Source organism: Ursus arctos, unplaced genomic scaffold, assembly GCF_023065955.2.
Source record: "Ursus arctos isolate Adak ecotype North America unplaced genomic scaffold, UrsArc2.0 scaffold_23, whole genome shotgun sequence".
NCBI lineage: Eukaryota > Metazoa > Chordata > Mammalia > Carnivora > Ursidae > Ursus > Ursus arctos.
Window position 1 is genome coordinate 21579692 of NW_026622908.1, and position 14460 is coordinate 21594151.

Below are 14460 nucleotides of genomic sequence, written 5' to 3' on the forward strand. Positions count from 1 at the left end.
TTCCATCACGCAACCTCTGATGTTCTCCAAAGCTGAAGGACCGAAAGACCTGACCTTGGTCTTCCACAACCAGGATGGACTCAGCTGGCTTTTTCTGCCTGGCCTGCCTGGCTGGGGTCTGATGCTTGGGAGGACTGGTGCAGCCCACACCACGCGCCTCAGAGTGCGTGCATGCCACCCGCCTGGGGGCTGGTTGATACACGAGGGGTGGGGGGCAGGGGGCTGACACACAGGTCTGTGCTGCAGGGAGCCCACCCTGAGGAATGAGGGCTCCTAACGCGTGTGTGGCGGGTGCCGGGCCTGACCTGTGCATCTGTCCATCTGCCCAGGCCCCTCACCCAGTGGTCAGAGCTCAGGACTCGTGTGAGAGGCTCTGAACCGTAAGCCCACGCTGCAATGGCTACTGTGGCTGGGACAGACGCGCATGCTCCAACCGGACCACAGATTCAGCGAACGCAGAAGGCCGTGGGCGTAGAGTGCAAGATTATGGCCAACTCCCAGCTGCCTCCCGGCCCAGACGGAAACGTGCAGCACAGAGGCCCACACACCTGGAAAATGTGGTACTTCATGTCGCTGATCTCGATGGTTTTGCCACCGTCACCGTCTTGTTCTGATTTATTGGTCATCAGCGTCTTGAACCTGGAGCAAAGGGGGTGAAACAAGGCGGGTCTTGCACATGACTTTGACCTCATCACCGGGCAGCAACGGCACCATCCGTCACCTGACCAGTCACCGGGAGACGGGGCATTTGTACAATTACTGCGGCGCTCCCAAAGTAATTCTCCGCAAATGGCAGCTTACATCATCCTGGGCTGACAGCCGGGCCGGGCCCCCATCTGTCCCCACTGCCCCCCCCATGAATGACTGTGATGCCTGTGACCCAAAAAGTGACTCTTCATTCCAGAACATTTTCTATTAATCGAAAGCAATACCTCAACCGGGAAGAATACCACCACAGAGCTCCTCCTGGAGAACTCTGGGTGCCACCCCTACTGTCCCTCTGTCCACTCTGCCCCGTGCCCCCTGTGGGGCGGCGGGGCCTCCACGGCCACGTGACCCATCTCCGCGGGGCTGAGGCTCGTCTCCGGAACGTGGTCACCTCCGTCTACATGAAGCCGCCCCCACCCGTCCGGGGTCGGGGCTTGTTCCCCGAGGCGCCTACCTGTTAGACGCCGTCACCAGCAGGACCTTGTGAGCATAAAACAGCTTTCCTTCCACCAGGAAGGTCACGTCGGACATCTCCTTGTTGTTCAGAAAGTGAGGATCTGTGCCCGAGGGAAGAGAAGGGACGTGACCCAGGGCCCCCCGGTGCCGGGGAAGCATTCCGAGAGGCTGGGGGGGGCACCAAGGGGAAGAGCGGAGACACTGAGGCCGAGGCGGCGGGGGGCGGGCACCTAGCCTGGCGGGCAGGGTCCTCCGGATCTCGGGAATGCCGGGCACCGGGCTGCTGCCGTAGCAGTGCGTGAAGATGGCGGCCAGCTGCTGCGTGACGGCGTCGTTCTGCGGGCAGAGCACAGCCCGTGAGGCCGCCTGGTCCTCCCGCGCGGACTGCCTTCCCGGCTGGGCTCCAGCCCCCCAGGGCCGGGCCGCGGGAGTCCGGGCGCGGTGGGCGCCAGGGCCCTGCTCCGGCTGGGGACCCGCCCCGCGTCACTCACCTTGCTGGTCTTGAGGATGTCGAACAGGAGCTGCAAGCCCTCGGTCACCAGCTCCTCGTTGTACTCCTCCTCCTTGATGGAGCTGAAGTCCCGCAGGAGGCTCTGCACCACCGAGTACCGCGACTGGGAGAACGAGGTCCTCAGAGACTCGATCCACACGTGCAGCTTCCAGGGGACGCCTGCGGGACGGACGGACGGCCGTCACCTCTGCCGGCGCGCCGCACAGACCCCGGGCCCAGCCGGCAGCGACCCCCACTGCGGGCGGGCTCCCACCCCGTTCCCTCGCGCTGCGGGACTCTGAGGCCAGGGAAGGACAGCTTCCATGGACCCCGACAGGCCGGCCGAGAGGTCAGAGGGGACTTCGGGTGCCCGTCAGAGAAGGCAGAGGAATGGCTCTGGCCCAAGGGCAGGGCACCCGGATGGCTTGGCCTGGGGCCACACCAGCCCCACTGTTTGTGGGGCCCCGGAACCACTTACTGGGAAGACCTATCAATTACGAGGGCTGGCCAGGGGCACTTGGAGGCCTCGGAAACGTGCCGGACACTGGGCCCACGCCTGTCTAGAAGCCACCTGACCTCCCTCTGAGGGCTTCCACAGCACTCCGGGCACTGGCATCCAGTGGCATCTAATTACTGGGTACCAGCTCCCTGGAGTGTGTCAGTGGGGCCATAAACTAACTTAAAACTACTTTGTGGAGGTCATGACAAAAGCTAGTAATTTTCTTGGTAATTACAGAGATGGCTTCTTACCCCCCAGCCTCACTCTGGATTTAAAAAAAGGATGGATGGCATTCCCCAGAGACACGACGACGTAGGTGGCATGAGCATCCTCGGTGTTCTGACTGTAGATGGGAATGATATACCCATTTTACAGTGAGGAACACTGAGCCTGACTGGCTGCAAGATGGTGTGGCCTCCCGCTCCCCTGGCCCGGCTGGGCATCTGTGTATGGTGGTCCCTGTGACAGTAGCCACGGTGCCATCATGCACGCAGAGCTCCCGGACAGCCGGCCGCAGGCCCTGTGCCTTGTGGGACGTCATGTTCTTAGACGAAGATCAGCAGTGCCAGTGATGGCAGAATGGCTGGGGTCTCACCTAGGGCTGCCTGTCTGCGCGGCCTCCCTGGAGGAAGGAGCGCCCATAGGTGCGCAGACCCAAGGAGCGAGTGAGTCTGGCCGAGTGACAGCAGAGCATCTTGTTGACCAGAAACGCTGACTCATAGTGATGCAGATGCTCCCAGGGCCACACATCCTGGCTGTGACAAGGCCAGGGGCCGTGGAGCTCCGACCAGGGAAGAGGACGGGCCTGAGGCTGGAGGGCTGGGGCGGTGCCCTCTAGATGCCGCCCCATGGAGGACCATCTGAGGCTCAGGGCCTCTCCCATCCCGGCCATCGGCTGTCAGGCCTGCGGCGATGGAGTCCCGCCCTGCGCCCGGCTGCCCTGTGGCCTGTCTGCCCCTGTGGGGCCTCTTCCAGTCTGCTCTCGAAGAGCAGAGGGTGCTCGTGTGTGTGTGTGTGTGTGTGCACGCCTGCGGGGCCTCACCCAGCGCCCGCAGCTCCATGGTGATGTCCACGTAGCCATGCTCCGCGCTGTAGTACATGGCCTCCTGCAGGGCCTTCGTGCGGGTCCGGCTCAGCCGCACGGGCCCGTCGCTGCTGCTGCCCTGGCTGGAGGCATCGCTCTCCTCCACGCCCTCGGCCAGGATCTCCTCCAGGGACAGCACGTCCGCTTTGGCCTGCTGGGGCTGCGTCAGGAGCTTCCTCAGGACATTCCTGCGGGCCGAGGGATGACGGAGGCGGATGCCTGAGGTCCTGAGGGGCCCTCCCAAGCCCCGTGGACTTGACAGGTTGCTCTGGGGCACCTGTGGGCACTAGGGGCTCACGGTCTTCCCCTCTCAAGCAGGCTGGGCCGGGGCTCCCAGCACCCTCCACCTGCAGCCACCTGAGCAAGGCAGGGGAGAGTACAGGGGACCAGTCCTGGGGACCCCTCACCACACCTTGCCACCATCCTGGTATTACTAAGTCGTGGGCTTTGGGGCCAAGCAGGCCCTCCCTTCCTGGCTGTGTGATCTCAGACAGCTTGCTCTGCCTCTCTGGGCCCCGACTGCTCTGTCATCTGCAGAGCAGGGTGTCCGCGTCACCCTCTTCCAGGGTTAACCGTAGGCCAATGTGACGGCATCGGATGTAGAGCCTGACAGAGCAGAGCACTGAGATGGCAGCCAACTGCACGCGGGAAGCGTCTGAAACCCAGGACGTGCTCATACGCCTTTGTTTCCCGGCCTGCCGTGAGCAAGAACACACTGGAGTTGAGACGCCGGTTACGTGGACTTCGTGTGTAGAATGCTGGACTTGACAGAGCTCGCTCCCCTGTACCTGCTGCATCAGCCCTGAGAGCTCACGCACCCCGCCGTTCCTGACTGGTGACTGCAGCGTGCTCAAGGCCACATGCGGCAGGAGTGCGGACTCCAGCCCAGGACTGCTGGTTCCATGCCCCAGGCTCATTCTGTCACATCCTGTGGCCTGGGATGGTGGCCGCGGGGGCAGGTCCACAGGTCACCTCCCAGCAGCCCTGCCCAGCCCGCTCCCCAGTCTGTGATGGAGGTCGTGTTGCACCAGGCAGAGACCCCCTTGAGAGATCCAGGGTCATCTCACTGTCGCTTTGCTAGCTCACCGAGCTTACAGAGCACCTCGTTTGTGCCAGGCGCTGGCATGGGAAGGTGAGCCGGCCACCACCCCTGTCCCCCAAATCCCGTGTTCCAGAGAGAGAACGGGAAGCAGATACATGGGCAGAGTGTGTCCGCACAGGGTGAAGAGGCTGCAGTAGGGGAAAACACGGGGTGCTGGCTGGGTGAAGAGGCCTGCTGGCCCTGACGTGCAGCATGGTGCTGGGGGGCGGAGGGGAGGGTGATTTAGGTGGCTGGCGAGCAGGGACAGCATGGGCAGAAGCTGTGGAGGAGAGCATTCTAGGGAGGGGGGCACAGCGGGACACACTCTGCTTCTGAGACTGGTGTTGGAGAATAGGGCACAGTTGTCCTGCCCGCCCTTCCCTTCTGGCCCCTTTTCTGGCTTCTAATAACCTCCTCTCTTGTCTCACTCTGCCCCCTAGAGCTGCCGGATGGCTCTGGTCCCAGCCTGCTGCCCGCCCTGTCACACCCCTGGGCAGGCCTGGCCCCCACAAAGCAAGGTCCACCATCTGCTCCTGGAGTGGGATGTGATCTCCCACACGGCCACCAGGAGGCTCTTCGGGGTGAGCCATATGCTGTGCGAGGCCCCTGGAGCCCTGGGGAAGAACCACCGAGTACAGGAAGGGAAGGGACGTGGGCCCAGGGTGGGCCGGCATGCCGGGAGAGTCTACAGGAAGTGGAAGGGCCTGCCCCGGGCATCGGGACATCTGGGCTGCAGTCCCAGGTCCACCAGGAGCCGATGGTGGGTGGGGGCACGGGGGCCTCCAACATCTGAGGCCTCGAGGACCTGCCTCTTCTTTCTGGGTGGCTACCAGGCAGAAACCCTGTCTGGAAAGATCTCTAGCTCTTCTGCTCCCCATGGGGACTCAGACTCCTGAAAGCCTGTTTCATGCTCCCACATCACACGGGGCAGGAACCCCAGGTGCGTACCTGTGGCCATGGGCGGCCGAGTGGCTGAAGCAGTTCATATCCTCATGGAGGGAGGAGGCCATGCCATTGGCTTCGAGCATGCTGAGTAGGGGGTCTGCCCCTCGGCTCAGCAACAAGCTGACCAGCTCGTAGTTCCCTGGAACACAAGGCAGACGGAGGCTGCTTCCACTGCCCGCGTCACCGTGTGCCTCCACTGGCCGCTGCCTGGGTGCTGAGCTCCACGAAACGCTGAGAGTGGGGCGAGGGGGAGCCCCCAGGGGCCCAGAAGGAGAGGTTTCTAGGCTTGCCTCAGGGATCTGGGCTTGGGGCTGCGAGTCTGGCTGCAAGTCTGGCTGCAGGCTCAGCCAGGCTGGGTGATGCCGCAGGGAGGGGCAGGCGGAGCCCTGGGGGCAGTGGGGGACCCTTGCTGGGCAGGGCAGCTGTCTGTATACCTACCAGCCGCAGAGGCCAGCTGCAGGGGGGTCTCCGTGTAGCTGTCCTCACCGCCACTCACCGCTGAGCCCTCCACGTGGGCCCCGGCGTCCAGCAGCAGCTGTAGGACACGGGGCAGGACACGTCAGCGTGACAGGGAGTGTCTGGGATGTGTGCAGGGGAGGCTTTGGGAGAAGGGCCTCTGGCTCCGTCCAGGCATGTGACCAAGACCCAGCTCACCTGGGCACCTGAGGAACTGGAACTCTGGAACTTGAAGTTACCCTCAGGCCTTCAAGTTTCTAGAATCTTCACCTCTACTCTTATGGCTTTGGACCAAGCCCCTGAGCTGTGGGGACCTCTGAGCTGTTTTTTCTCTTTCAAATGCTTTCCTATGAATCAACTGCAGTGACCTAAGAACTTGTGCAAATGAGCAGAATAGAAAGGATCACCCCCAATCTACCAGGGGAAACTGAGGCTCTGGGAGGCAGCAGAGGTAGTGGGAAAGGCACAAGTATTAGAGTCAGAAAGAGCTGAGTGTCAGTGCCAGCCACCAACCAGTGAGTGATGTGGGGCGGGGAATGAACCTCAACTCCCAAGGCCTCAGCCTTCCTCATCTGAAAAATGGCCAGAGGTCTGCCTTGCCGCCACACTGGGGATGAAATGAAATGGTGCTCAACCCACCACAGGGATTCAATAACCAGTGGCTTTTCAGGGTCTCACTGGAGAGGTCCGGCAAGCTACCCAGGCTGGGAGGCACAGGGCTGGGGCAAGACCTTGCCGCCCAGGACGCCTCTCTCCAGTCTGGCAAGGGCAAGATGGCACAGGGCTAACAGCCGCCAAGCCATTCCCGCAGAGCCAGGCCTGGCTTTGCCTTGGGGCAGGGGTGGTGTCCGCGCTGCTCCGACAGGTGACTTTCGGCTGCACCTCACCTTCCCTGACCGGCTGCTCTGCAACGAGCACCTAGATCCTTCCTGGGTTTCTGGACATCAACCCCAGAACCTCCTCCAAACCCAGGGGAAACCCCGCCGGCCCCACAGTGGGAGAGCAGGCACGAGGGGGCCAGCTGACCTCCAAGCCTGCGCCCCAGTGTGTGGGAAGTGGGAACGGCTGTTGGCTGGAGGCTCTCATCAGTCAGAAACAGGTTGTGGCGCTTTTGCCGAGCTGGTGCGCCAAGGTGGGGGAGGCGGAGGCCTGCCCGATGGGGCGAAACTGGGCCCCAGTCCAGGCAGGTCCAGGGCATAGCCCTGCACGCTGGTCCGGGCTAGGCTGGAGCTCTGCTCAGCTGCTTAGGAGGGCAGGAGGCAGCAAGCAGGCAGGGTACGGCACAGGCAGGGTACAGACCATCTGCTGAGTCACGATGGCGGGCCAGGGCTGTGCTGGCCATGACAACCGCCTGGACACGGCCCCTGCCCTCAGAGGACCTGCCATCTAGCAGACAGCGAGGGTGACACATGGACTCCCAGGAGGGAGTGTGCAACCCTGTATACCCAGTGGCCCGGGGAGCAAAGGCGTCTGGGAGTCGAGTGGCAGGGTGACTCGTGGCCATCCTGGGGTGGGCTGCTATTCAGCTCTACTTCTGGGCCTGAACCTCACCTTCATACCAGCCACAGCTACCTGGGCCATCGTGGGCACAACACGGCGTGGCCCGGCTGGATAGGTGAGCTGTGCCCCTCTGAGTCCTCTCAGGAACTGGGAAATTGAAAGACTAAGCCCATTAATGGGGACGGGCAGGGCCAGAAGGATGCCCCGATACAGGGCCAGCTCTGCGGTACCATTCACGGGGGAGCAGAAAGAGCCACGGGTGGGAAAGATGGTTGCAGGAAAGGAAACGGAGCCCACGTGCTGACTCCAGCATGCCCGGCGAGTCCCGGACAGACAGAGATGCCGGGCAGGCCCGGTACTGCTTGGACCTGGCCTTGTTCCCTCAAATTCCACATGTATCCTTATAGTAAAGCCGTCTCCTTGAGGCAAACCGGGGGGGGGGGGGGGTCTGTCCTGCTGACCCGGAGCAGTGCCTCCTTCCTGATTCCAGGCGGCCGCTCGCCTGGGCCAGGCACGGCTACGTTCGGGGCCCAGCCTGCCTGGCGAGCGAGGGCAGGGGCTCACCTGCACCACGGAGATGTGTCCATGCAGCACGGCGAACGTCAGTGAGGTCCAGTGCCGGCTATCGGGGTGGATGGAGGGGTGCCTGGGAGAGTTGCTCGGAACCTGGAAAACGCCACAAAGGATCCGTTTTTTTGGGTGAGTGCTGTTCCCAGGCAGGTGATGCAGGCACCTGAGTGAGAGGGGCATGCTGCAGGGGCGGTGACTAGGAGCCTATTCGAGTGCTTTCTGTTGCACTGGTCACGTCTGCATGGCGCACCCATAGCCCAGCTCAGCAGGATGGCCAGTGAGCGCTGCCTGCCCTGGGGAGAGACACGGCCGCGGACGAGGCCAGAACAGGGCTGTGCCCATTCTCTCCGCTCAGCTCCTCACTCTTGGGCCGGAAGCCCACGTGGGAGGAGAAGCGCTCTTGGCTCACGCTCATCTCCGTGCATCTGTATTCCCGTTCCTCCGAAACGCTGCACCCAGCGTGGCTGCTGGACCCCGTGGGGCGCTCCTTGCTGGGCTCACCTGGATGTCCAAGTTCGCTCCCGCATCAATCAGCATCTGGACCATGGCTTCGTCCCCGGCGGCGCAGGCGTACATCAGCGGCGTCAGACCCTACGGGAATCGAAGGCCGACGCTAAACCACCTGGGAACGGACGCAGCCGCGTACTCCACAGGCCTCTGTCCCGGAAACCACAGTTGGTCTGCTGGACTCAGCTGCTCACCCCGAGCAGTCCGGCGTCGTGGCTCGACCTCCTGCCCCTTCCCGGCCCTCTGGACACACACCCCGTGAGGCGTGGGTCAAGAGCACAGGCCCCGAAGCCAGACCGGGATGCAGAGGCCACCTCTGCCATGGGGAGCTGTAAACCGTGTCCAGGTCACTCATCTCTGTGCCTCAGTTTCTTCTTTAAAATGAGAACAACAACAGCATCTAGCTCAGACGGTTGTCGTAAAGACGACGAGTGACCGTGTCTAAAGTGCTTAGTACAGAGGCAGCTGACCTCCAGAGCTAGGGAGGCACAAGAGTGCAAGGAGCCCGCCCCGCCCCGGCGACATACCGTATCCGAGCCCGCCCCCCGCCTGGGCACCTAAATCGCCGCGTGACGTGATTGGCGTGCAACGTCTCATTGAGTCACCGTAACATCCCCGTTAGGGAGGCTCTATTATTATCCCCACGGGACAGACGAGGAGCAGAGAGGCCCAAGGCCAGGCCACACAAGGAGGAGGAAGAACTCACACGGGACCCCGGGGCCACCTGAGCCATGTAGCCCCCCTCCCCCCGGAGGCAGCTGACAGAGTGCGGACAGGCGTCTGACTCGGACCTCTCATGCTACCGAGCAAGTCAGAGCTTTTCCGAAAGCGGAGGCCCAGTCCCTCCCCGAGTCTAGGTGGACGGCTTGCAGGGCTGCCTCCTGGCTGGGACTCTTCCTCCGGGGCCAGTCATAGCAAAGGCAGCCGTGGAAAGTGTTATTTCACAGCTGGGTCCTGGCGAGCGCGTGTCTGGAGCCCCGCGATGTTATTTATTAGGTTATTTGTGTGTAGACAAGATCTCCTTACCTCATAAATCCTTGCCTAGTGCCCAGAGATAAAGAAATGGCCTGACATTAATCACGGGCGAGAGAGCTGTTTACCCACAGATCGTCCTATAAATACCAAGGCCGAGGGCACAAACAGGCTGGAGCGTTCAGAGGAGGGAGGCTCTGGCTTGGTTTCAGCCTCCTCCGCGCTTGCTCGACTTTGCTCCCCACGCGTCTGTACACGGTCCAGCGTTTCCATCGGCTAGGAGTCTTGGGAGAAGACACTACTTTTCTGTATCCGCCCTACCCCCACTCCAGGTCCACAGGGAGGGTAAAGCAAGAAGGGCTGATGAACAGAGCTCACGGCTAATCGTGGCTGTCCTCACGTGGACAGCGAAACCCAGAAGGAACACTCACTAAGCCTTTATTGTGCGCCAGATGCAGCAGTGTCCCCGATCCCTACAGGGCAGGGACTGCTGTCCCCCTTTGATGGAAGCGAGGAAAGTGACCCTCAGGGAGGTGGAGCAGCTTGTCCAAGATGCCATGGCTATGACAGGGCGCATGGCCCTGGGCCTCACCCCGGTGCCCCGAGCGGGGAGAGGACGCCACAGGATGAAAGCCCCCGCAAGGCCCAGGGACCTGCCCTGACAGTGGCACCCCAAGGAGATCTGGCACCCAGCCTGTGGCCTCCCTGCTGCCCTGCCTCGGCCCCATGGCCCAGCACACGCCCTGACTGTCCCACCTCTGTGCCCCTGCTCTGGGTCATCTCCTCTCCCTGGAGTGCCTGCCCCACCGCTCTCAGCTTCATCCCCACCCGCCCCCACCAGAGGCCACGTCCCTAGCCGTTCTGCTTGACCCGTCACCTGTCCAGGTCCACCTGGCACTTCAGCACTTCCCTCTCCCGCGCTGGCATCTCACGGGACAGCATTCCACCCAAGCCCTCTGCTGTCACGGAGCCTTCCCCCTGTCTGTGTGGCCTTCCAAACCACAGTGCCATCACCTATGCGGCGAGGACGCACAAAGTGGCATCAGACGAACAAACCAGACAGTCCATAGTGGTGAAGAGCCTGGAGTCAGACTGCTTCTAACCCCAGTTCTGCTCTGTACTAGCCTGTGACCTCAGGTAAACCAACTTCTCTGTACCTCAGTTTTCCTCATCTATAAAATGGGGATAATAATAGTATGACATCCTAGAGCCACTGTCAAGACTGAATGAGTTCATCTGGGCAAAGAGCTTTGACCAGTGCCTGGAACATAGCAGTGCTCTATAAATGTTAGCTCTTCACGGCAAAAACAATAAGCAAAGCAAACAAAATCCCTCAAATTCTATCTAAAACTGTAAATCACTTCCAATGCTTCCTTTTCCAGCTTCATTTTACTCTCTAGTGCTTTTCGCTGACGTTCTCTGTGTTTTACGTTTCTATTTCTTAGCACGTGTTTCCCCGACTAGAATGTTAATTCCACGAAGGCAATGGGTTCTGTGGCCCCGGTACAGAGTAGGCCCACGAGGCGCCCAGGGCACACACCCCAGCGCTTAGCACTCACAGCTGGAAATCCTGCTGGGGCTCCTCCGGCTTCTTCCCAGCCCGGCACCAGCCGGGACAGTCCCCAGCCTTCCAGCCAGTGCAAGCAGAACTCTCCGTGACAAAGGTCTCCCCAGTGGTGCTAGGACTGTGCGACCCCCCTTGCCACGGCGAGCCCCGCCTGTGTCCCCCGCGCCCGGCTAGCAGAGCTCTCCGCACGCACCTGGTCATCCATCGTGTTCACCCCGTCCGGGCCCAGGGCGTCGATGGCCTGGTTGATGAGGTCTGTCCTGCCGCAGTTGAGCATGCGGAAGCCCAGGTCCTGGTTGAATTTTTCGGTGGCCGCTCGGGCGTCCAGCCTCCGGAAGGAGCTGAAACAGCACTCGGGTCTGCACAGACGAGACCGGCGGTGTATGAGCAGGACCGTGTGAACGCCGGGGGCGAGGGCATCGCGCACAAGGAGGCAAGGCCGACGAGGGGCAGGACGACAGGGTGGAGGGGAAGGACGGGGAATTATGGCTCCATCGGCAGCGACTGGCCTTGTCGTGCTCAGTAACATGAGCAGTACAGACTTCTGCTCCTCTACAAACATGTTAAAGCAGAGCGCTGAGCTCTCTGGAGCTGTCCACTGTTGGGAAACGATGTCCCCTCAGAAATAACCCACCAGGGACTCTGCCTGAGCAGGACGCAGCTCCAGCCCAGGCGTGGGCCACGGTGCTCGCCTGTGTGCTTTCTGCAGGGCGAAGGCTGCCCTCGGACTACAGCACGGCCACTGTGGCCCAATTCCAGTTCTTGGCTTACATCCTCTCTCCTCAAGGCTTCCTGAGGAGGCCCAGAAACACCAAACAGATGGTGGAGAGAGGCCCAGAATCCCACTGCCATCCAGCCATCCTACCAACGAGAGTCACAGATTACAAACTGCATCTATGAGACGGCACACCACAGGCTTCCCATAGGGGGCTTCAGCCTGGAGCCCTCGTTGGGCCGAAGTGTGGAAAGTTCATGTCCCAGAATGACATTTGGGAATTTGCCACGGAGACAGAGGAGCCTACAACTGGGGTTGGGGCAAAGAGTATTAAAAAAAAAAAAAAAAAAAAAAAGGCAAGTCTCTCACAGGATAAGGATAGCCATGGAGAACATTCTCCAGACCGACTTTAGCAGACCAGTCCAATATAAGACGGTCGTGCTGGGAAGAAAGTTAAGAGCCCAGGCTTGGGGCCACGTAGACCTGGGTTCAAATTCAGACCCTTTGCTGAGTATCTGTAGGCAAATTATTACTCCTCCCTGGTCCTCAGTTTCTCCATTTGTAACAGGGGCATTAGAGTCCCTCCTTTTCCAAAGTTATCATGAGGACCAAGGTGACGCATTATACAAAGGAAGGGCTCAGCCCAGCGCCTACACCAAGGAATAGTTCAGAAAAAATAGTGGCAAATATAGAAACAGAGGAGAGGAAGGACCCGCTTTTGCCGATTACCCCCCAAATATCCCACAGAGCCGGACCAAGTGCGCGTCTGCTCCGTGACCAGTGGCTGCAGAAGATGCACCCAGAAAGCAGCCAAGGTCTGGAAAGTTCAGTCTGACAGGCATGGCACCCACGCAGCATGCCTGGGGAGGGGCCCCTCCCAACCTCCAGGAGAGGGAGGTGTGCAGGGGGCTGGGCGTGGAGCTCGGGCCCCCCAGCCTCACTCGTCCCCAGTTGCGTACTTGAGCTGCCGGGGCTCACAGTCCAGGCCGGGCAGCAGCAGCCGGGCGGCCTGCCGGATGTCGCCGCTGTCCACGGTGAGGCTGCGGCGGTGCTCCGCGTAGGTGATGGCCACGCGCATCCACTCCATCAGTGGCGGCAGCAGCATGAAGGGCCTGGGAGGCAGCAGAGAGAGAGGGTCAGGCTGGGCGGGCGGGGGGTGTTCTGAGAACGGCTACAGAGGCTGGCCACCCCAGAGGCTTCAGGCAATGGGGTGTGGAGGGGGCTTGCTCCTTGTCCTCACAGAGACCCCAATCTGTCCCATTCCACGGACACTGTCATGGGTCAGGACACATTCCCATCATGGGCCACGAGCAGAACCCTAGGGCCTTAGGTGGCCGCCAATGAAAGGAAGGGTTTGCCAGTGTGTCAAATGGGGGACGCCTGTCCTCTCCAAAGAATTCAGATGGGGTCTCCGGGTCTCTCTCTGCAGGAGGGACTGCCTCCTGCGGTAGGGGCATGCGGAGGAAAGCGTCCCACAGACCCAGGCTCCCACCCCAGCTGTGCCCTGAGCAGCCGTGCTCCGTCGCCGCAGACCAGCACAGCTCGAGCCTGTGCCCTGCGTCTGTGAGCTGGGCTGTCGTGAAGCTGAGATGATGAATGGCACGCTAGGCATGCGCAGCTGACGGTCACCCCTTCCTCAACCTGCACCTGGGTGGAGGTAGGCCTTACGTCACTTCCTGTGGCCGGCCAGAGCCGCCTCAGGTTGGCGCTCCACGTCCTACAGGGACCAGTGGTCTCCGGGCCTAACACTAAAAATCCAGGGCCACAGCGACATGGGGCACTAGGGGGAAGCAGGGAGAGACTCTGCGTGGGAAGGCCTCTGAGTTGCCAGCTCCAGGGGGCACCGTTCACAGGGTAGTCCATGTGTCACCAGGGGGCGCCATTCACACGGAATGTGACTAGCGCCCACCAGCATTGAGCAATACCGCCAGCACAGCTGCTCAGGGGCTGTCCTTTCCCTGCCCCAGGCCCTCCCACCCCCATTCCGCCTGATCTGGGGTACAACTGGGGAGGCGGGGTCCGTCCACTATTGAGAGAGGCTTTTCTCCTGTCCTCTATCAGTTCTGGCAAGTCTTCCACCGTGAAGATCTTGGGAGACCACCTCAGTCCAACCCATCTCAGTGCTGGGGGAGGCCCTGACGGCCAGTCTTTGGCTGTGTGACTCAATGGACAACCAGCCTGCTCTGCCCAGAACTTTCCTTGCCCGGTCACAAGGATGAGGCAGCCCTGGCACCCTGCCCCTTGTGGCTGTTGTCTCTAAGGACAGACCGAGTCTGCCTCCCATTCCTGTGTGTGTTCCCCGCCCTCCTGATGCCTGCCACTCCTCCACACCCCACTCCCTCTGACGCCCTGTGCTCCTCGAGCATTAGGCGTCTGCTGTCACCGCCATGTTGCCCCTAGACATGCAGAGAGGTACTGTGACCAGGAAAAGGATCTCTGTTCTCTCTCTTCAGTCACTAAGTCAGTCAACTGGAACCAACGAGAGACCCTCAGATCACTTGTCTCAGATTTCCAAACACTTAGGAAATCGTCAGAACTTTAAGAGCTTCTCTCCTTGAGGGAAAGGATGCTTTTAGTTTTGAACAAACTAAGCAGATGTGATCTTGAAGGTGGTTCATTTGGAAGTAATTCTGATGTTCTGGCTCCATCGATAGGCTCCAAAACCTATCTGGGTCCAAGTGTACCAATCAGAGTGATGAGGAAGAGTCACGGGTGGGGGAAGCCTGGCTGGTCTTGGCCTTCAAGAGTGCCCTGGACCTCACCCCATTTCCAGTCCTGGCGATCTCCTTCACCAGGACACACCAGACCACCAGGCCCCCGTGGTTCTCAAGCCCACCCTGCCCTCCCTCCCTCCTCCAGAGAATGACCTTGCTCCCACCTCTGCCCATCCAGATCCTGTTTATCCTTCAA

General features: G+C 60.9%; 1 protein-coding gene across 2 annotated transcripts in view; it reads right to left on the reverse strand.

Moving 5' to 3' along the window:
- ABTB2 (ankyrin repeat and BTB domain containing 2) overlaps nt 1–14460 on the reverse strand; it is a 173084-nt gene that overhangs the window by 7357 nt on the left and 151267 nt on the right. For both annotated transcript variants that reach the window (XM_026512138.4, XM_026512140.4), the window contains exons 4-14: nt 12510–12662; nt 11029–11194; nt 8291–8380; nt 7784–7885; nt 5702–5798; nt 5267–5402; nt 3196–3425; nt 1656–1834; nt 1395–1500; nt 1163–1265; nt 549–639 (exon numbers count right to left, since the gene is read on the reverse strand). In XM_026512138.4, coding sequence (XP_026367923.2) covers nt 549–639; nt 1163–1265; nt 1395–1500; nt 1656–1834; nt 3196–3425; nt 5267–5402; nt 5702–5798; nt 7784–7885; nt 8291–8380; nt 11029–11194; nt 12510–12662 — 1453 coding nt within the window. The remainder of the gene's footprint in view (nt 1–548; nt 640–1162; nt 1266–1394; nt 1501–1655; nt 1835–3195; nt 3426–5266; nt 5403–5701; nt 5799–7783; nt 7886–8290; nt 8381–11028; nt 11195–12509; nt 12663–14460) is intronic.